General features: G+C 36.8%; 1 protein-coding gene across 1 annotated transcript in view; it reads right to left on the reverse strand.

The window, feature by feature from the left end:
* Positions 1-22,760, reverse strand: part of ZNF385B (zinc finger protein 385B) — a 334,017-nt gene that overhangs the window by 298,529 nt on the left and 12,728 nt on the right. Inside the window, exon 3 of the mRNA XM_082629827.1 lies at positions 10,674-10,811. Coding sequence (XP_082485953.1) covers positions 10,674-10,811 — 138 coding nt within the window. The remainder of the gene's footprint in view (positions 1-10,673; positions 10,812-22,760) is intronic.

The following is a 22,760-nucleotide window of genomic DNA, read 5'->3' on the forward strand; positions in this document are numbered from 1 at the left end:
TAGTGGAACTACTAGGTCAAAAGATATGCATATTTCAAGTTTTGGTAGTTATTGCCCCATTGCCCTGCAAATACATGAACCAATTTACACCTCATCCACCAATGTGAGAGAGTGCTCCCCTGCACCACATACTTGCTAACTCATTGTGACCTTGCCCATCTGAGAGGTAAGAAAAAGAGTATCTCACGGTAATTTTAATTAAAGAATGAATATTTTTATGAGCAGCAATATCAAGTAATTTATAGAGTTCTTCACAAGAATTCACAGATCCTGTATTCAAGTGTCCTATCCCTTAGTCAATGTTTAAAGTATATTATTTACTATGTGCCAAGTGTTGCATTGACAGTCACATACTTAAGCAAATTAGGACACATTTCCTACCCTCAAGGCAATCTAGTAGAGGAGAAAGATATTAAAATGATAATTAATATGCACTGTGATAAGTACAATAATAGAATATGCATACGGTTTGGATGTAGAAATGCTTAACTCTAGGTAAAGAGCTTTTTCCTGAAATGTATCAATACCTTATTTAATTTATTTTTACATTTTATAAACATATTCAAATGGGATAAGAAAAGTAAACAGAATACCTCGGTCAGCAAGAAGCATAATTGTGGCAATTACAGCTAATAATTAAAGGTTCTGATTAGTTGAAAAATTACTTTAACTGGCTCATCTATGCTTATAATCTATTGAAAGAAGAATATGTAGAATAATTTATAAAACTATCTGTTTTGTTTGATACTTGTTTTGAAGACTTACAACTTCGCCTAAAATATAATTCACAGTACATCTTTTTTTTTTTTTTTTTTTTTTTGCGGCACACGGACCTCTCACTGTTGTGGCCTCTCCCGTTGCGGAGCACAGGCTCCGGACGCACAGGCTCAGCGGCCATGGCTCACGGACCCAGCCGCTCTGCGGCATGTGGGATCTTCTCAGACCGGGGCACGAACCCGTGTTCCCTGCATCGGCAGGCGGACTCTCAACCACTGCGCCACCAGGGAAGCCCTCACAGCACACCTTTTCTCTCTCCACTTTGCAGATACTGTTTAGCTCTTCTGAAATCACAGTACAAACTTTAGTCTCCTACCCTTCCTCCTCCCCCAACTCACTGAACCATTAAATGTTTAACATATGGTGATTCCTATTAACTGTTGGGTTGTTATACCATGTTTAAAGCAGCTTGCCCTTTAGTATGAGATGTGTTAAGGATAGTTAATTATAGTACACAGAAAGCCCTTCAAGTACTCAGATCCTATAAAATGTAATAATAATGTTAACATCATTGACTGGTAAGGCTACTTCTTGAGCTTTTAATTATCATTCGAACCTTTAGAAGCTGTCTTCCAACCAACAGGAAAGCTTTAAAACTTTAACCTTGGACTAAATTCAACTCACTGATCACATTCCCTTAATTTCCAAACTTCATTGCATTGGTTGTAGTCAACTGGTGAGTCCTCACTAAAAGGTAAACATCCAAGCTGGGCTGCGCACAGAACTAGGCAGAAGAAGCTGGTGTGATGTACAGAAGCTGTGGAGTGAAGAGTTCAAAGGTCTAAGTTTGACTTTCAGTTCTGTTCTCTTTAGCAAGTCACTTACCCTTTTGTTGGTGCTGGTTTATTATCAGTACAATGAGCAAATACTACTTTCGCTATCTACCTCTCAGGGTTATGGTAAGGATCAAATGAAATAATAGATGGAAATGGATGAAGAGTTATAAGCAGTAAAGTTCTCCCATCCCTTATCACAATCTCCCTTCCTTTCCCTCCCAGACCCAATTCTTTTTTTTTTTTTACATCTTTATTGGAGTATAATTGCTTTACAATGGTGTGTTAGTTTCTACTTTATAACAAAGTGAATCAGTTATACATATACATCTGTTCCCATATCTCTTCCCTCTTGCATCTCCCTCCCTCCCACACTCCCTATTCCACCCCTCTAGGTGGTCACAAAGCACCGAGCTGATCTCCCTGTGCTATGTGGCTGCTTCCCACTAGCTATCTATTTTACGTTTGGTAGTGTATATATGTCCATGTCACTCCCTCGCTTTGTCACAGCTTACCCTTCCCCCTCCCCATATCCTCAAGTCCATTCTCTAGTAGGTCTGTGTCTTTATTCCTGTCTTACCCCTAGGTTCTTCATGACATTTTTTTTCCTTAAATTCCATATATGTGTGTTAGCATACGGTATTTGTCTTTCTCTTTCTGACTTACTTCACTCTGTATGACAGACTCTAGGTCTATCCACCTCATTACAAATAGCTCAATTTCGTTTCTTTTTATGGCTGAGTAATATTCCATTGTATATATGTGCCACATCTTCTTTATTCATTCATCCGATGATGGACACTTAGGTTGTTTCCATCTCTGGGCTATTGTAAATAGAGCTGCAATGAACATTTTGGTACATGACTCTTTTTGAATTATGGTTTTCTCAGGGTATATGCCTAGTAGTGGGATTGCTGGGTCATATGGTAGTTCTATTTGTAGTTTCTTAAGGAACCTCCATACTGTTCTCCATAGTAGCTGTACAAATTCACATTCCCACCAGCAGTGCAAGAGTGTTCCCTTTTCTCCACACCCTCTCCAGCATTTATTGTTTCTAGATTTCTTGATGATGGCCATTCTGACTGGTGTGAAATGATATCTCATTGTAGTTTAGATTTGCATTTCTCTAATGCTTAATGATGTTGAGCATTCTTTCATGTGTTTGTTGGCAGTCTGTATATCTTCTGTGGAGAAATGTCTATTTAGGTCTTCTGCCCATTTTTGGATTGGGTTGTTTGTTTTTTTGTTATTGAGCTGCATGAGCTGCTTATAAATTTTGGAGATTAATCCTTTGTCAGTTGCTTCATTTGCAAATATTTTCTCCCATTCTGAGGGTTGTCTTTTGGTCTTGTTTATGGTTTCCTTTGCTGTGCAAAAGCTTTGAAGTTTCATTAGGTCCCATGTGTTTATTTTTGTCTTTATTTCCATTTCTCTAGGAGGTGGGTCCAAAAGGATCTTGCTGTGATTTATGTCACAGAGTATTCTGCCTATGTTTTCCTCCAAGAGTTTGATAGTTTCAGACCCAGTTCTTTATGTGGCCTCCACCTACCCAAAGCCTTCCATGCTGTGTCATTCCATCTGGGTCTCCTCTGCTCCAGCCCCATGTCTTCCACCAATACTTACCTGCTTTAGGTTTTTTCTCTCAGACCCTAATTTTTACTAGAAGACAGCTATAATAGAAGAATAATTTGTAAATAATAATGGGCTACATTTATTGAGTAGCTACCACATGCCAAACCATAAAGTCATCACTAGCAACCTTTAAGCTTTTCCTGTGATAACTTCTGATTATACCATATTCCTCCTATTTTTCCTCAACTTGCCATGCAAATAACTTTATATACATTATTCTCACTCAATCTTTACAACAAATCTATGCAGTGGAGTCTATTATTATTCTTGTTTTACAGACGAGGAAACGGAGACTTCTAAGGTGAAACAATTTGCCTGTGGTCATGCAGCTAAGTTGTGATGGAGCTAGGCTTTGAACCTCACAGGAACTCCTCCCATAATCACTGTGCTCTTCTGCTTCTGCTAGATGCAGAACTAATGTAATGAACAAATGGTCACTTATATCACCTTATTAATTTAACATGCTCATTGAATTATACAGTCTGAAGCTGGAAGATCATCTACGTTAACCATCCATGCCATCCTTATCCTCATTTATCACACACCTAAGTCACATTCTGCCTTTTGCTTCAATACCACCAATGAAGGATGTACACTACGTCCCCAAAAGGAATCCCTTCATATTCAGACAGCTCTACTGGGAAGTTCAAGTGAAAATCCTCCTTCCTGAAAAGCCATTCACTCATCTTAATTTTACCTGAAAGCTTTATTAAAAACTATAATTCAAATGTTCTAATATAATAAATCCTCTAATGATCTCTTCTCCTTGATAAAGTATTCAGTGCACCTTGGCCATGGTGATCACTCTCAAGTGAAAGCACCTAAGCTCTCTGCATTTCTCCAACTCCAGGCATGCTCTGACAGTTGAACAAACTTCATTGTTACAGATGTTATAGTTCTTCTAATCCCACCTAAGATACCATTTAAGATTGTGGGGGATAAATCATATCATGGTTTTGACCCATACATGAGTTTACATTTCCTATATCTTTTCTCGCTCCCTCTTCCATGTACTGTAGTTGAAATTGACCATGTTGGAGTTTGTCCATCTTTTTAAAACAATGGTTCTAACTGGGGCAGCATATTAGAATCACCTTGGGAGCTTTAAAAATACTGATTTCTGGGTTGCATTCAGAGATTCTGATTTATTTGGTATAGGACGTGGCCTTGGTATCAAGATTTATAATTGTATTATTTTCCTATGTATTTATTATCTCAGCTTTATATCATCTATAAATTTAAAGACCAGGTCATCAATGTTTTCACCAAGTCATTGCAGAGTCCTGGAGCTTCACTTTAGGTTAATATTGGCCAGGTACACTTGGGTATAGGCATTCAACCAGTTACAAATCCACTAAAGTACACTATCACTCAGTCAACAGTTTTCTCTTTTGTTCACAAAATAATATCAAAAAAGATTCTGTTAAATGTCCTACAGAAAGCTAACCTAGGGCAGTGGTTAAAAGCATGGATTCTGGAGCCCAATTGCCTGGATTCAAATCCCAGCTGAGTTACCTGCATGACTTTGGGCAGGTTACCTAACCTCTCCATACCTCAGTTTCCCTACTTGTAAACAGGTATAACAGTACTTACTTATAGGGTTGTTATACGGATTAAATGAGTATATACATATAAAGGTTCTAAAGCAAGAAACGAGTGTTAGAAATCATTTCCAAGCCATCCATATTTTTTCCTTAAAGCATGATTCATAACCCATTAAAGGATTTCTAACTACTGTGTACACAGAGTGACATCCACTGCTTGTTCCCCTTAATCTACATAAAAATTTTTGTGTACCTAAAGTATACAAAATCTAAAAGCTCCAGTTAAGCAATAGTTAACTAACTTATTATGAATGCAGTATTACCCATTATACAATAATAAAAATACATAAAATGTAGACAAATACCAGAAAAATTAGTCCCTGTAGATTCATTTCTGAATTTGCTTCCTCCTGAATATTTTGAAATTGATCAAAATTCAGGCTCCCCTTTCCAGTACCCGCACCCCCCTCACAAAAAAAAATACTTGAGTAAATAAATACCAACTTGACTTCCTGGAAGAAACAGAAGGTTTCCAGATATAAAGCCATTTCCTCTATCATATTCTAAAAAATCAACAGTACCAAAGAATGAATCAGAGAAAAAAAATAGAACTAGAATTACCATAGATCTCCAAGTGAAATCCACATACCAATTTTGAAATGTCAGCAAAAACATGTTCAGCTAAATGCCCCAGTGGTGTTGCAGACTCCCTGGATGGAATAAGACAGAAGTCTCCTCACTCTGACAGAATAGGCATTCCCTGCAGGAGGCATCTATTTATTACTCAATTGCCATTTGTGAAGGAAATATAGCTATTGAATAATATCACCTTTTAGGAAATTAAGAGAATTGGAGTCTGTCAAACTACTAGCAACTTTTACTCACCCACCAGTGCCTTTTCTAAAAATTTGAGAACAATTTCAAAGAAAAAAATGTTTTTTGAAGGTATTTAGTGAAGAGAGTTAGATTATGGATTCACATTGGTATTTTGCCATAACAAACAGACCACGCAGACAGATAGGACTGATATAAGTAGGAGGACATTGGAGCTGATATGGAGACTAGAGTGAGATTTAAGGTAAGGAGGAATCAGAATCTTTTCCCAAAGAGTACAATTTAGATACCAGAAATAGGCCACCAATATTATTTGAAACAATTAGAAGTAATGCATAATATAGTAACATTTATGACTAGGCAAAAGTAGAAAACAGATCGATGATGGGAAGCAAAAAAAAATATCTTTTGAGATCCAAAATAATCAGATTGAAATAGAGGTATACCATTAATACACATGAAAAAATTGGAAGTAAATTATCGTTTGTCCTAGGACAACAGACATTGAGAAACTAACTAGATCATGGGGGCAAGGGAGTTACCATTTAACTGAAAGAAGATATGATTTACTAAACAGTTCTTTATTGGGCTAGCAGAGTTAACCCATTTCTAAAACTTGGGTTAATTGCTCTCACACTCAACTGATCCATTTGGGCTCAAAATAGGTTTCCTGGTCTGACATGTCACGTGACTGACAGAGGGAGAACTGAGGTGGCATTTTAGACTGGGTACAAAAAGGGCATCTTGAAGAAATTATTCCAAATATTACCTCTACCCTGCTGACTAATCATCTGCAAGGCAGCCTAACACAAAATTCTATTACAGTATATGTGACTCAGTTCTACATGTTTTCTCTCATTTTGAGAATCAGATTATATACTGATGTCTAGTCACTCCTGTTGGGGATATTTACAAAAACAGTGGTGGGGGAAGGGAGATATTAAGAAGTGAAAAGAGAGAAGAAAGGTAATGGAGAAGGCTAAGTGAGTGAAGAGAATTTTACAAGACAACCTTAGGTGAGATGAAGGAAGATGAGCCTTTATTCTCCTGTGTAAGAGTGACATTCAGAGCCAAGACAGAGTAACTCTAGGCTGGGAACAGGGTTTTTGATAAATAGCTTAGCATCTGTACAATGGGCATTATGTTAATATATTATAAAGTTTTAATAAGAATTCAATAAAAACCTGTCTATAAATATTTTGATACTTTATGAGGCATATAGTAGGTCCACAATAAATGTAATCTCCATTCTGTTTTACTCAGCTGTGTTACACTGAATAATCCAAGCGTCCTTCTAAGTCAAGTTTGCAAGTTACTCTGCCTTCCTGAGAAACCTAGGAAATGGCAGTCAAAAGATATGAGTCCTAAAATCAAAAGGGTAATGAATATTGAATAAAATCTAGATGGAGGGGGGAGGCGGCATTGAGGGAGGGACTTCTCATTATACATCTTAACTACAACAAACAAAATTAATTTATAAGCATCTCAAACCTACTGAGGGAGAAAAATCCTGAAAATGTTCTAGTTGGCAAGGGGCTATAACAATTGGAAATTAATTGTACAATTCTCATGATTTATTTAAAATGTTACTGACAGCTATTATTTAATGTGCTGCCTTTATTATTTTATCTCAGTAATTACATGGACGTTCTCATATCCTTACTCATGATTTCTGCTCTATCAATCCTACTTTTTATACCACTTTAAGTTTCTCAAGTGGAAACATTCTTATCATAGGAGTTTCCTGGCATAAACTCGAACAGTAGAAATCGACTGCTTTTACAGAAAAGTGAAGCCTCCGTTTTAGCCTTGGTAGACCTGATTTTCTAGGTAATAATTAGAGATTCAATTTCTTATATAGAAACTAGGTAGGGTTCACATATTAAATACAGGACACTAACTCAAATTTGAATTTCAGCTAAACAATGAATAATTTTTAGCACAAGAATGTCCCAAATATTTAATGGGACATACTTATATTAAAAAGTATTCATCACCACATCAACATACCTCAAAATAAACAACAGAGTATATAGATAGTCCAAACTAATTACTGAATGTATACAGTGGGAAAGCTCAATGAACTTGGAGAGTACTTTGATTTTTGTAATCATGTTTCTCAACTAAAGCAGGCTTACTATATCTGCTATATTTCATAACTAATCATTTTTAAAATCTGCTGAAGGAAACTGTAGATTGCTATCTCTTGATATAAAAGTGAACAGATGCAGGTACATCACTGAGATTCATGAGAATCTCACATCCTCATGAAACTTTCTAAATCCTACTTCTTGTGAAAGAGAAATTGCTACTAAGACTTCAGGCAGATATGCTAAATTATCCTTCACTTCCTCTAGTGAATTTTCCATGATCTATTTAATATGACAAGTTTCACTATTCTAAGAGAATTCTGACATTCTAAAACTTTTTTAAAGTTTTCATTTACTAAACCCATTATATCATCAGGAATTTCAAAGAGAAAAAATCTCAATGCCCTTCTAACCTTCTAATTCTCAACTCACAAACCCAATTTGTTTCATGGGCTTTAGGGAAGTAAGAAATATGAGATACTTATTTGTAAGTCAAAATCTAAAATGAAATACCCCTAACCATCTGATGATGACTTGTGACATGACATTCCCAAAGGGACAGAAGAAAAATAAGTTGTTTAAAATTATGCTTCATCTAAAAACAGAAAATCTTCTAATTATAATGGCACATAATATATCCCTGCATTTCAATAAACAACATTTTATCTTGAATCCTTAATCATGCGAAACTGCTTAACCTAGGCAACGATCCAAGGAATAACAAGAAAAAAAATCATGAAATTCAAGATTTCAGAAGTGTTTTCAGTTCCACTGTCAAAGCCATATGAAAGAAAAAGTATAATAGCACCATTTCAACGTGCTCCCTAATCCACATGTATAGATTTATTTCTGCCATGCAAAGAATAAACATAAGAATAAATATTTCATTAAATGTCTTGGGAGTTAATTTTGATCACCTCTACTTCAAAATGCATTATGACTGGCTAAACTTTCAACAAGGGTTATTTTCTGATGGAAAGAAAAGGCTAAGTAAAACATTCTCACCACATTTGCATATACATTTCATCTATTATCACTGTGGAAACAAAAACTATTTTTAATATTTCTATAATTTTAGCATTTGAGAGCTTTTACTTTTCAAGATGAGGCAGTTGTATGAAAGAAGACATTTTTAAAAATTTTTAATGTATCTTCAGACTATTTAATTTTATTCCTTAACTAAACTTCCTCGTAGTACATATATGTACAATGAAGTATGGGTGCTTTATATCAACTACACAATATATAAAAGCCTTACACTCTCTCCCACCGTGCCCTAGGATGTATTAACAAACAAGCAGATAAGCCTAATGATGAATTACACAATATGGTCAGCACTAATAGAGTGGTTTTCTACAAATGCATTGCAAAAAGATGAACAAATACTTTACATTTCGGAACACAGTTATTTTGATGTCACATGTCAAGTAAGATCCAAAGTGGTAAATGTTAGCAACTTTAAATCTGTTGGTCCTGGATCAAACAGCATAAAGGAACTTTAGAGAAACGACAGTGTATTCAGGAAGGTAGACTGGGTTGAAGCTAAGAGTCTCTTCTTGAGGATCTAATTAGGTCCTCCCCCTCCCTCTGCTTTTTAAAAATTTATCTCATAGAGACACCTTAGCAGAAGCTATCAGCTTTGACAGAACTCCGAAATCATGGTAGTGAAGCATAAATTGACCATTGCCATAAAAAGAGCTGCTAAATGAGAAACCATGTGCTTAGTATAAAACTAATTTCATGCTTTCAAAAGCACACAGTGGCTTCTAGCAAGATAGTGGCCCTGGGACTTGCTGAGACAGATTGGCGAACACAAATGGTTTGCTCCTGATGCGTCTGCTTAGCCAAGCTTTACATGTACTGGCAGTATGCGGGGTTCTCGAATCTTCTGTCAAACAAATACACACTTATCTATAACTTTAGAGCTAAAAGCTATAAAACAGCTGCCTCAAATAAATTTAGCAGGAAAACACATATACACACATACGCACACACACACTGCACACACATATATATACATACCCTATGTGCCACGCTAGCTTCCAATCAAATAAAAATAGACTTCCCTGCAGACCTAACATAACAAACAGGCACTTAATAAGCATACTGTTATCGAATACATCATAACTCTCACAGTCCTTTCTTCTTTAGAAACAGCTTCTCATCACGTAGGAATTAGAGTTTAGAAGAGCCTAAGCAAGAGGACTCCATCTACTTGGAAGCTAACTTTGAGTCTGCCCTTATCAGGCTGGCTTTCAAATACTCTATGCTTATAAAGCCACATCAGACCTGTCTGGGCATGATGATCTAGTCGTTTAACTCCCCAGATGAGTGTCAGTATTTTATTTACATTTAAATGATAAAATCTACTACATTTAAAACGTCACGTCTAATTAAAACATGCCGTATGAAGAAATGCTTCTAATTTTATCCTCCTCTCATTTAGGATACCATCTCTGGAAATCAATTACTGTAGGCTGTCCAGTGCATGACAGGTCATAACTTTTAATTATTAATAATGTCAAGCTTAACAAGGTGTCAACTCCAGTATGTAATCTATTTCACTTACTTTCTTACTTATCTCATAAACATCAGTTGTTTCCTGCTATATATTTTTCGCATCAGAGATTCTACAAAGTACATTTAGTTCATAGCCTTTTTTGTATACCTGAAGCACATACTAACACTGCTAACTGCCTACTTTTAGTAATGATAGCAAATAACATAATATCACTGACTTGTTCTGAATGTTTAAAATGCAAAGGAAGTCACCTACTGGTAAGATGTCCTCAGCAAACAGCTAGCACAGAATGAAAAGAATGCTATTACATCCATTTAAGCAGTTACTTGCCCCCAAAGTTAAAGAATCATATATTTTGCTATTCACTGTTGCCCCTTCAGATCTGTCAGTACAACGTGATAAACACAATTGATAACTCCACAGGATTCAACACAGCATTCGAAAGAATCTGCTCCTGACACCCCAGATCCCGGCGCCCAAGTTTTAGAATAAAAATGCTCACCTCTGCTAGGAAGTCCACTCCACATCCTGGCAGGGCTTTCACCGGCTTCAAAAGCAACCAAGTTGGATAAACAAAACTTCCAGGATGTGACCAGTGTAATGCACGGGGCTACGGAGACTTGGCTCCAGCCCTGATTATCTGTGTGACAGTACCACGCTATGTCAGTGCAGCTCCAAACCTTCCCAGATGCTGGCTTGTTGCACTGCTCATTGAAAATCCTTTACACGCTGGCAACATTTTAGGGAAGGACAAGCACACTCTGAGTCATTTGTAAAGAAAGCAGAGCAATTTCAATTCTATATCTCCATGCGTGCTGAAACCAGAAGCACTGTCAACCTACAAGTCTGAGGTGGATTTATGCCGAGAAACAGGCAACCTAAGCCTTCATTATCAATGCATGAAATCAGCCACTGTGATCAAATTCAAGCAAACCACAAAAAGGATATGATTATGAAAGGCTCCACAGATTTAGCACCAAACCTTGTGGAATGAAGAATCGCCTATTGAAATTGTGTAAATGTTAAAAATAGCTCTGGCTTTTCAACAATGAGCAGAATACAGAGAAGAAATCAGTAGTCTATGTTATAAGGACCTATCAAAAAAGCTACAAAAACCAAAATAGCTATAGGTCCCTGGGACTTTTCTATAGACAAATGAAATCACTAGAGGCTATTACAATTGTAACCAAAAAATTCCATATATTTGACACAGATGTCCATTAAAGAGCAAGTTAAATATCTGTTAACCCGTGAGTGCCTGTCCCTAAATTAAAATAATAATGATAGTAAAAATGTGCAGGGTTATGCTAGCACCAGGGCAAAATACTATCAATTTTACTCTAAGGTGAATTCTTAAACAATAAAAATTTAAATGTATTTATTTTGTGTAACAAAAAAATAGACGGACAATGTAGAGAATATTTTTAACCACATAGTCTTTCACTGCTTATTATTTAAAAAAAAATCTACAGCTCAATAAATCCATACACCCCTACCCCAGCCACACCCAAATTTATACCTTTACCTTTCACCATCCTTCCTCTTTTATACTAAAATATAAGATGCATGAGCCAGTTGAGATGTCTTTAAAAGGCACAAGGTAGCTAAATCCCAGAAAGTAACAGCAATGATTTGAGATCACAAAATATAGAGCTTCGACATGTGCAGGAAAAGTGCAAAGCAACAGGGACATAAAACATTTATCAAAAAATCACAAAAATAACTCGGAGAAATTCCTAGTAGGCAGCATTGACAAAGCACATGTTTAAGGTTCTACTCAGATTTTTTTAAATGGGTTTTAGGTTCTCATTGAGACTCTAAAGGCAGAGTTAATCAGGATCCAAAAACTACAATCCCTGACTTGAGGATCTTCTGTAAATGACTGTGTACAGTTTTAGTAATACTAGTAGCTCTTAGGTGTAGATACATTTAGTAGGATCTACAATCTAAGACATCTGTGTAAAACTAAGAACTATGCCACAACACATTTACATAACACAGCAGTCTGGAGCAACATTAAACATGGCACTCCTGTGGGTATTCTCCTGATGTCCCTCAGTGTGGAACTGACGCCTTACAGGACACTAGTTGGATTCCCTTCCTTGAAGACAGTTATAGACATATATGAGTGGAGATGCACACAAGCGTGTGTGTGTGGGGGGGGTGTATGTACATACACCCACGTCATAGGAGAATGTACTAAACCTTCATGGTTACTTTTGCTGCCTGAATTCCATTCATTTAGTGCCTCAGGAAGCTCCTAGGACAACAATTTGAATGGATTATGAGAGATGGCATTGGGTATCACTAATTCAGAAATCGCTCCATGTCTTCTCTCTCTCTTTTTCTGTACTTTTCTTTTCTGAGAAAATAGTCTGTGAGAGATTGTGTGCCTAAAACTCTTATTATTATTATACATGCAGCTTCCTAGTAATAAGATAAACTTTAAAACGAAACTATAATATTTGATTATAGGTCCTTAATCCCTTATCTAAAACCCCTAGTGCCAGATGCATTTCAGAATTCACATGCTTTCAGATTTTAGAAAGATAATACTCTGCGTATACTGTGAATTACATAATGCCTCAAGTAAAGTCTAGGGCAAAAGTCTATAATCAGACATATTAATAGTTCTGCAGCAAAATATGTGCATATTCAGACTAGATAGGATAAAGACTATTATTAACATCACACACATCAGTTCAGGTCAGGTTTTGCCATCAATATAAATTACAAAACCTTCTGATTTTCAGAGCTTCTTGGATTTTGGAAATTACAGGTAAGAGATTATAGACCTGCAGAAATGTTTACCTAAACTGTTGTAAGGTTATGGATTGGAAAATAATACCTTACTTTGGCAAGTGTTCTCTGGCTTGGCAAGAGATCTGGAGATGAGCATTGCTTTAACAGGATAGGCAAAAAAACCACAAGAAGGTGCTATTAAAACTGAGACATAAAGTACAGCAGAGATGCAGCTATAATGCAAGATGACAAAACTAGGGCGTGGCAATGGAAGGTAAGAAGAAGGCATCCAGAATTATTGTGTCAAGAAATAACAAAACATAATGATGAAAATATCAACCACTCACTGATTACCTACTTTATACCCAGTAATGTGAAAGGCACTTGACATAAATATTTCTTTTAGCAACCTACTTTATAATTTTCAAAAGGATATTTTAAAAGAAAAATGTGTTTTCAGAATGAGGCATAAAACATTGGGTTATCTCACCCTCTTCTCATTGTATCCCAAAGCAAAACATCCACAATGGTTTTTAAACATCACATGTGAGAATGTCAGAAACAAAGAAAAAAAAATAAGCTTCACCTTTTGAAGTAAAGGTCCATATTTTATTTTTATATACTATATGGTGTATGAGTTCTTTAAAATCACTTATAGAAAAAGAAAGTAATACGATTTACCATCAATATTCAAACTGAATAACATTAAAACCCATTTTAAAAATATATTATTAAGACACGTGACTATTATGTTGTATTTACCTGGAGTTTTACTACATTTCCCTAATAAATACTTTTGTATATGAAGTACATTGAAGAGCATTAACACGGCAAAGTATTGATATTGGACTTAAGACTTCAGACCTACAGAATATTCACATCTTCGAAGAGATCTTCTCAAAAAATAAAAAGTTGTAGTTACGTAGGAAGGATAAGTCTAGAGATCTAACATACAGTATGATGACTAGAGTTAATAATACTGTACTGAATACAACTGACCCTTGAACAATGCCAGGGTTAGGGGCGCTGACCTTCCGCACAGTGGAAAATCCAAATATAAGTTATAGTCGGTCCTCCTTATCTGCAGCTCATCTATATCCGAGGCTCCTCATATTCTCAATTCCTCTGTATCCGCAGACTCAACCAACAACAGATTGTCTAGTACTGTAGTATTTACTATTGAAAAGGACCCGCATGTAAGTGGACTCGTGCAGTTCAGACCTATGTTGTTCGAGGGTCAAATGTACCAGAAATTTACTAAGAAAGTAGATTTCAATCACCACACACAAAAGAAGTGATTATATGACGAGACGGATATATTAATTAGCTTGACTGGAGTAATCATTTCACTAAGTAAATGTATATCCAATCATCATGTTGAACACCTTAAATATATACAACTTTCATTAAAGAAATCTAAAAACTGTAGGTATCCTTCCCCCAAATAAGAGCATTTCTTGAGTGCCTTTTGGGACCCAGACTTGCAGTGGGGAAGAGTCTTAGGGGTGTTTGTGAGAACAATGGTCTTCCTATTCACTGTACAAAGTAGAAAGGAATACGTGGCTCTAATGTTAGTACGTAGCATATGATCACAAAGTCATGTTCCATGTGAAGAAGGAAAGTGCATTTATTCATTTGACAGTACAACATAATTTGGTGACCTCTTTCTTTAGCAACCAAAATAGTGTCCTGGTGGTTTGATGAAATCCTTGCAACTTCTAAAAGTAACTGATTATCTAGAGTCACTAACTCCCCAGGAATAAAATTAACATCTCTTTATACTTTTACATCATGTCCACATAAGAAAAGATAAACTTCCAGAATCTGCAGGCCAAGATCTCTGAGTTGCAAGGAAGGCTTACCAGAGGCAGCCTCTTGAAATGAAGTAGGCCAACGTGATGCAAATGCCATCATACTCACCCCCTAAAAAAATACAATAACCAGACCACCCAGTTCCTCCAAACTCCTCATGTAATCAGGAGAAAAGCAAACACGTTTTGCAGCTTGCCTAAGAACCAGATCCAGAAAAACCGTAAGTGCCAAGGATGAACACCAATCCCGTGGTCAGTTGTAACACTGTACAAGGATGCCTAACTTGGAACAATGCCCAACAACCTCCTTGGCTGGGATGCTGCCGAGTATGAAAGTAGAACTCCTGTATGAAGAAAGATGGTCAGTCAGTGACAACACACGCATCCCACAGTGAGAATCTGAACTCAATAATGTTAAGTTTCTGTTGAGCCAGCTACTGAAAGCCTTTCTCCCTTAGATAAGCTTAAAATAGATAACGCTTCTATTCTAAGACACCTATATTTTAAGTGTGCCTTTGATGATTCAAATCACTCAGCCACCCAAACACTTACCATGATTGTCTTTAAATTTTAAAATCTAAAATTTTTAAATCTTAAATTTTTAAGAACTAAAAACCAAGACTTGATGTAAAATAACATTTGTCTGTTAATAAATATGATACATGTAAAAGTTCATAGTCCAAAGTATTCTTAAAGCAAAAGACAATCTGCCCTTCACTAAAATAGGGCCAAGCATTCCTTTTAATTCTTTGTTTCTGAAAAAGTTCCATTCAAACTCCTTTATATATCAATTCCTTAGAGCTCTGGGCTTATATAATCAACACCCTTCTTTAACACTTTTAAACCACATGTACAGAATATAGAGCTGTTCTATAAGGACTTTTTCAGGTGACCTCAGGGGTAGTTCCAGGTTTCTGACACCATCCATAATGGCTCGGCTCTATCTCAAAGCATTTTGGGGGGTTGGAGTTATAACTTGAGTCTTCATCCTATTTCCATATTGCTGTATTCTCTCTCATTCATAAGGAATTTCAACCTCAATAAGCCCTGCAATATAAATCTCAGTTGAATTTACCTGGGGAGTACAGATATGGGGCACTAACTCTATTCTTGTTTGGAAGAATAAAATTAGGTTTTTGCAAAATGCTTAGAAACTTACAGTGATCAATACTGGATAAGACAAAGAGTCTGAAAAGTAGATATATATTCCTTCTACTGTGTCATCATTGGGTCTGAATTATTCCAAGAGGTAATTCCTGTGTTCTCTCAAAAGGATCTGGGATTATACCAAGGAAATCAAATGCTCTATTTTCAATGATCTCATTTGGTATATTTTGACCAAGACTTTTTCCCCTCTGAGTCTTCTTGGAAAACTATAGATATTTATATGGGCTCTATCTAATAAATGAGCTACATAATAATTATTCCATGAAAAGATTTTTATGGACTTATAAGAGGTCTAGGGAAATAAGTGCACTGTAAATAATCTAACCCACCTGCCTCCACACTGAAATGCTTTATCTACCTAGTGAACTTACTGGTAGAAACTCACTGATACTCACTGATACATCGATGATTTGTTATACTTTCACCATGGTACTTATATTTTGCAAAAGATTTCTTGGTTAAGTTATAAGTGGCACACTGACTCAACAAAAGTGAAGCAAAAGAAAGTATTTTAAACCATATGTTTCTACAGCAAAAGTAAAAGATATTATATTGATGAATTCTAGCCCTATCTCTGCATCTATCACACAAACCTAAGTTGGCATCATTAACCCTTTGTGTTTGTATTTAATATCTCTTAAAATTGACTATAATTTTTTCCAGACAAGGGGAAACATTAAGGTATTTAAGTTGTATGTTTAATTCCTGAAAACTGGAGAAAAGTCTCCCCTACCCCTTCCTCTCTCTCTCTCCCTCCCTCCCTCCCTCCCTCTCTCTCCCTCTCCCTCTCTCTCTCTCTCTCCCTCTCCCTCTCTCTCTCTCTACCTCCCTCCCTCCCTCCTTCCCTCTCTCCCTCTCCCTCTCTCTCTCTCTCTCCCTCTCTCTCACACATACACACACACAAACACCCTGATACCTCCCCTATATATTCTACCTAAGGCATAGAAGATGCTCAAAAAAAGTCTGTCAAATGAACATGTTCCTGCCCACACACATTCTCACCTCTTTGTATTTCTTTGCTTTCCATACTCATTAATAAATTCCAGCAAATGTGGTGGGATTAGGAATAAGGCGTGTATCTTATTTTCAGTATACCTGTGGCACCATCTTGTGGTAGATCTATAGTGTTGCAGTTTCAAGCTTAATTTCCAAAATTCAAAAATGTCTGAGAAAATGCTTTTGAGGATAAATTTTACATTTTAAATATATATGAGATGCAGTGTAAGAAATCTGGCTTATGTATTTTATTTTTTTTTTAATTTAATTTTATTTTTTTGCTTTATAACAAATATAATCAGTTATACATATACATATGTTTCCATATCCCCTCCCTTTTGCGTCTCCCTCCCACCCTCCCTATCCCACCCCTCCAGGCGGTCACAAAGTACCGAGCTGATCTCCCTGTGCTATGCGGCTGCTTCCCACTAGCTATCTACCTCACGTTTGGTAGTGTATATATGTCCATGCCGCTCTTTCACTTTGTCACAGCCTACCCTTCCCCCTCCCCATATCCTCAAGTCTATTCTCTAGTAGGTCTGTGTCTTTATTCCTGTCTTACCCCTATGTTCTTCATGACATTTTTTTTTCTTAAATTCCATATATATGTGTTAGCATACAGTATTTGTCTTTCTCTTTCTGACTTACTTCACTCTGTATGACAGACTCTAGGTCTATCCACCTCATTACAAATAGCTCAATTTCATTTCTTTTTATGGCTGAGTAATATTCCATTGTATATATGTGCCACATCTTCTTTATCCATTCATCCGATGATGGACACTTAGGTTGTTTCCATCTCCGGGCTATTGTAAATAGGGCTGCTATGAACATTTTGGTACATGTCTCTTTTTGAATTATGGTTTTCTCAGGGTATATGCCCAGTAGTGGGATTGCTGGGTCATATGGTAGGTCTATTTGTAGTTTTTTAAGGAACCTCCATACCGTTCTCCATAGCGGCTGTACCAATTCACATTCCCACCAGCAGTGCAAGAGTGTTCCCTTTTTTCCACACCCTCTCCAGCATTTATTGTTTCTAGATTTTTTGATGATGGCCATTCTGACTGGTGTGAGATGATATCTCATTGTAGTTTTGATTTGCATTTCTCTAATGAGTAAAGATGTTGAGCATCCTTTCATGTGTTTGTTGGCAGTCTGTATATCTTCTGTGGAGAAATGTCTATTTAGGTCTTCTGCCCATTTTTGGATTGGGTTGTTTGTTTTTTTGTTCTTGAGCTGCATGAGCTGCTTATAAATTTTGGAGATTAATCCTTTGTCAGTTGCTTCATTTGCAAATATTTTCTCCCATTCTGAGGGTTGTCTTTTGGTCTTGTTTATGGTTTCCTTTGCTGTGCAAAAGCTTTGAAGTTTCATTAGGTCCCATGTGTTTATTTTTGTCTTTATTTCCATTTCTCTAGGAGGTGGGTCAAAAAGGATCTTGCTGTGATTTATGTCATAGAGTGTTCTGCCTATGTTTTCCTCTAAGAGTTTGATAGTGTCTGGCCTTACATTTAGGTCTTTAATCCATTTTGAGCTTATTTTTGTGTATGGTGTTAGGGAATGATCTAATCTCATACTTTTACATGTCCCTATCCAGTTTTCCCAGCACCACTTATTGAAGAGACTGTCCTTTCTCCACTGTACATTCCTGCCTCCTTTATCAAAGATAAGGTGACCATATGTCCGTGGGTTTAACTCTGGGCTTTCTATCCTGTTCCATTGATCTATCTTTCTGTTTTTGTGCCAGTACCATACTGTCTTGATTACTGTAGCTTTGTAGTATAGTCTGAAGTCAGGGAGCCTGATTCCTCCAGCTCCATTTTTCGTTCTCAAGATTGCTTTGGCTATTCGGGGTCTTTTGTGTTTCCATACAAATTGTGAAATTTTTTGTTCTAGTTCTGTGAAAAATGCCAGTGGTAGTTTGATAGGGATTGCATTGAACCTGTAGATTGCTTTGGGTAGTAGAGTCATTTTCACAATGTTGATTCTTCCAATCCAAGAACATGGTATATCTCTCCATCTATTTGTATCATCTTTAATTTCTTTCATCAGTGTCTTATAATTTTCTGCATACAGGTCTTTTGTCTCCTTAGGTAGGTTTATTCCTAGATATTTTATTCTTTTTGTTGCAATGGTAAATGGGAGTGTTTCCTTGATTTCACTTTCAGATTTTTCATCATCAGTATATAGGAATGCCAGAGATTTCTGTGCATTAATTTTGTATCCTGCAACTTTACCAAATTCATTGATTAACTCTAGTAGTTTTCTGGTAGCATCTTTAGGATTCTCTATGTATAGTATCATGTCATCTGCAAACAGTGACAGCTTTACTTCTTCTTTTCCAATTTGGATTCCTTTTATTTCCTTTTCTTCTCTGATTGCTGTGGCTAAAACTTCCAAAACTAGGTTGAATAAGAGTGGTGAAAGTGGGCAACCTTGTCTAGTTCCTGATCTTAGTGGAAATGGTTTCAGTTTTTCACCATTGAGGACGATGCTGGCTGTGGGTTTGTCATATATGGCCTTTATTATGTTGAGGAAAGTTCCCTCTATGCCTACTTTCTGCAGGGTTTTTATCATAAATGGGTGTTGAATTTTGTCGAAAGCTTTCTCTGCATCTATTGAGATGATCATATGGTTTTTCTCCTTCAGTTTGTTAATATGGTGTATCACGTTGATTGATTTGCGTATATTGAAGAATCCTTGCATTCCTGGAATAAACCCCACTTGATCATGGTGTATGATCCTTTTAATGTGCTGTTGGATTCTGTTTGCTAGTATTTTGTTGAGGATTTTTGCATCTATGTTCATCAGTGATATTGGCCTGTAGTTTTCTTTCTTTGTGACATCCTTGCCTGGTTTTGGTATCAAGGTGATGGTGGCCTCGTAGAATGAGTTTGGGAGTGTTCCTCCCTCTGCTATATTTTGGAAGAGTTTCAGAAGGATAGGTGTTAGCTCTTCTCTAAATGCTTGATAGAATTCGCCTGTGAAGCCATCTGGTCCTGGGCTTTTGTTTGTTGGAAGATTTTTAATCACAGTTTCAATTTCAGTGCTTGTGATTGGTCTGTTCATATTTTCTATTTCTTCCTGATTCAGTCTTGGCAGGTTGTGCATTTCTAAGAATTTGTCCATTTCTTCCAGGTTGTCCATTTTATTGGCATAGAGTTGCTTATAGTAATCTCTCATGATCTTTTGTATTTCTGTAGTGTCAGTTGTTACTTCTCCTTTTTCATTTCTAATTCTATTGATTTGAGTCTTCTCCCTTTTTTTCTTGATGAGTCTGGCTAATGGTTTATCAATTTTGTTTATCTTCTCAAAGAACCAGCTTTTAGTTTTATTGATCTTTGCTATCGTTTCCTTCATTTCTTTTTCATTTATTTCTGATCTGATTTTTATGATTTCTTTCCTTCTGCTAACTTTGGGATGTTTTTGTTCTTCTTTCTCTAATTGCTTTAGGTGCAAGGTTAGGTTGTTTATTCGAGATGTTTCCTGTTTCTTAAGGTGGGATTGTATTGCTATAAACTTCCCTCTTAGAACTGCTTTTGCTGCATCCCATAGGTTTTGGGTCGTCGTGTCTCCATTGTCATTTGTTTCTAGGTATTTTTTAATTTCCTCTTTGATTTCTTCAGTGATCACTTCGTTATTAAGTAGTGTATTGTTTAGCCTCCATGTGTTTGTATTTTTTACAGCTCTTTTCCTGTAATTGATATCTAGTCTCATAGCATTGTGGTCGGAAAAGATACTTGATACAATTTCAATTTTCTTAAATTTACCAAGGCTTGATTTGTGACCCAAGATATGATCTATCCTGGAGAATGTTCCATGAGCACTTGAGAAAAATGTGTATTCTGTTGTTTTTGGATGGAATGTCCTATAAATATCAATTAAGTCCATCTTGTTTAATGTATCATTTAAAGCTTGTGTTTCCTTATTTATTTTCATTTTGGATGATCTGTCCATTGGTGAAAGTGGGGTGTTAAAGTCCCCTACTATGAGTGTGTTACTGTCGATTTCTCCTTTTATGGCTGTTAGTATTTGCCTTATGTATTGAGGTGCTCCTATGTTGGGTGCATAAATATTTACAATTGTTATATCTTCTTCTTGGATCGATCCCTTGATCATTATGTAGTGTCCTTCTTTGTCTCTTCTAGTAGTCTTTATTTTAAAGTCTATTTTGTCTGATATGAGAATTGCTACTCCAGCTTTCTTTTGATTTCCATTTGCATGGAATATCTTTTTCCATCCCCTTACTTTCAGTCTGTATGTGTCTCTAGGTCTGAAGTGGGTCTCTTGTAGACAGCATATAGATGGGTCTTGTTTTTGTATCCATTCAGCCACTCTGTGTCTTTTGGTGGGAGCATTTAGTCCATTTACATTTAAGGTAATTATCGATATGTATGTTCCTATTCCCATTTTCTTAATTGTTTTGGGTTCATTATTGTAGGTCTTTTACTTCTGTTGTGTTTCTTGCCTAGAGAAGTTCCTTTAGCATTTGTTGTAAAGCTGGTTTGGTGGTGCTGAACTCTCTCAGCTTTTGCTTGTCTGTAAAGGTTTTAATTTCTGCATCAAATCTGAATGAGATCCTTGCTGGGTAGAGTAATCTTGGTTGCAGGTTTTTCTCCTTCATCACTTTAATTATGTCCTGCCGCTCCCTTCTGGCTTGTAGAGTTTCTGCTGAGAGATCAGCTGTTATCCTGATGGGGATTCCCTTGTGTGTTATTTGTTGTTTTTGCCTTGCTGCTTTTAATATGATTTCTTTGTGTTTAATTTTTGACAGTTTGATTAATATGTGTCTTGGCGTATTTCTCCTTGGATTTATTCTGTATGGGACTCTCTGTGCCTCCTGGACTTGATTAACTATTTCCTTTCCCATATTAGGGAAGTTCTCAACTATAATCTCTTCAAATATTTTCTCAGTCCCTTTCTTTTTCTCTTCTTCTTCTGGAACCCCTATAATTCGAATGTTGGTGCGTTTAATGTTGTCCCAGAGGTCTCTGAGACTGTCCTCTGTTCTTTTCATTCTTTTTTCTTTATTTTGCTCTGCAGCAGTTATTTCCACTATTTTATCTTCCACCTCACTTATCCGTTCTTCTGCCTCAGTTATTCTGCTATTGATCCCATCTAGAGTATTTTTTATTTCATGTATTGTGTTTTTAATCGATGCTTGATTCATCTTTAGTTCTTCTAGGTCCTTGTTAACTGTTTCTTGCATTTTGTCTATTCTATTTCCAAGATTTTGTATCTGGGAAATAGAATCTTGGATCATCTTTACCATCATTATTCTGAATTCTTTTTCAGGTAGAGTGCCTATTACCTCTTCATTTGTTAGGTCTGGTGGGTTTTTATCTTGCTCCTTCTCCTGCTGTGTGTTTTTCTGTCTTCTCATTTTGCTTATGTTACTGTGTTTGGGGTCTCCTTTTTGCAGGCTGCAGGTTCGTAGTTCCTGTTGTTTTTGGTGTCTGTCCCCAGTGGCTAAGGTTGGTTTAGTGGGTTGTGTAGGCTTCCTGGTGGAGGGGACTAGTGCCTGTGTTCTGGTGGATGAGGCTGGATCTTGTCTTTCTGGTGGGCAGGTCCACGTCTGGTGGTGTGTTTTGGGGTGTCTGTGGACTTTTTATGATTTTAGGCCACCTCTCTGCTAATGGGTGGCGTTGTGTTCCTGACTTGCTAGTTGTTTGGCTTAGGGTGTCCAGCACTGTAGCCTGCTGGTCGTTGAGTGAAGCTGGGTGCTGGTGTTGAGATGGAGATCTCTGGAAGATTTTCGCCGTTTGATATTATGTGGAGCTGGGAGGTCTCTTGTGGACCAGTGTCCTGAAGTTGGCTCTCCCACCTCAGAGGCACAGCACTGACTCCGGGCTCCTCAATTTGGGATGATGTGT

This window comes from Mesoplodon mirus (genome assembly GCF_964341445.2).
Source record: "Mesoplodon mirus genome assembly, chromosome: 8".
Classification (NCBI taxonomy): domain Eukaryota; kingdom Metazoa; phylum Chordata; class Mammalia; order Artiodactyla; family Ziphiidae; genus Mesoplodon; species Mesoplodon mirus.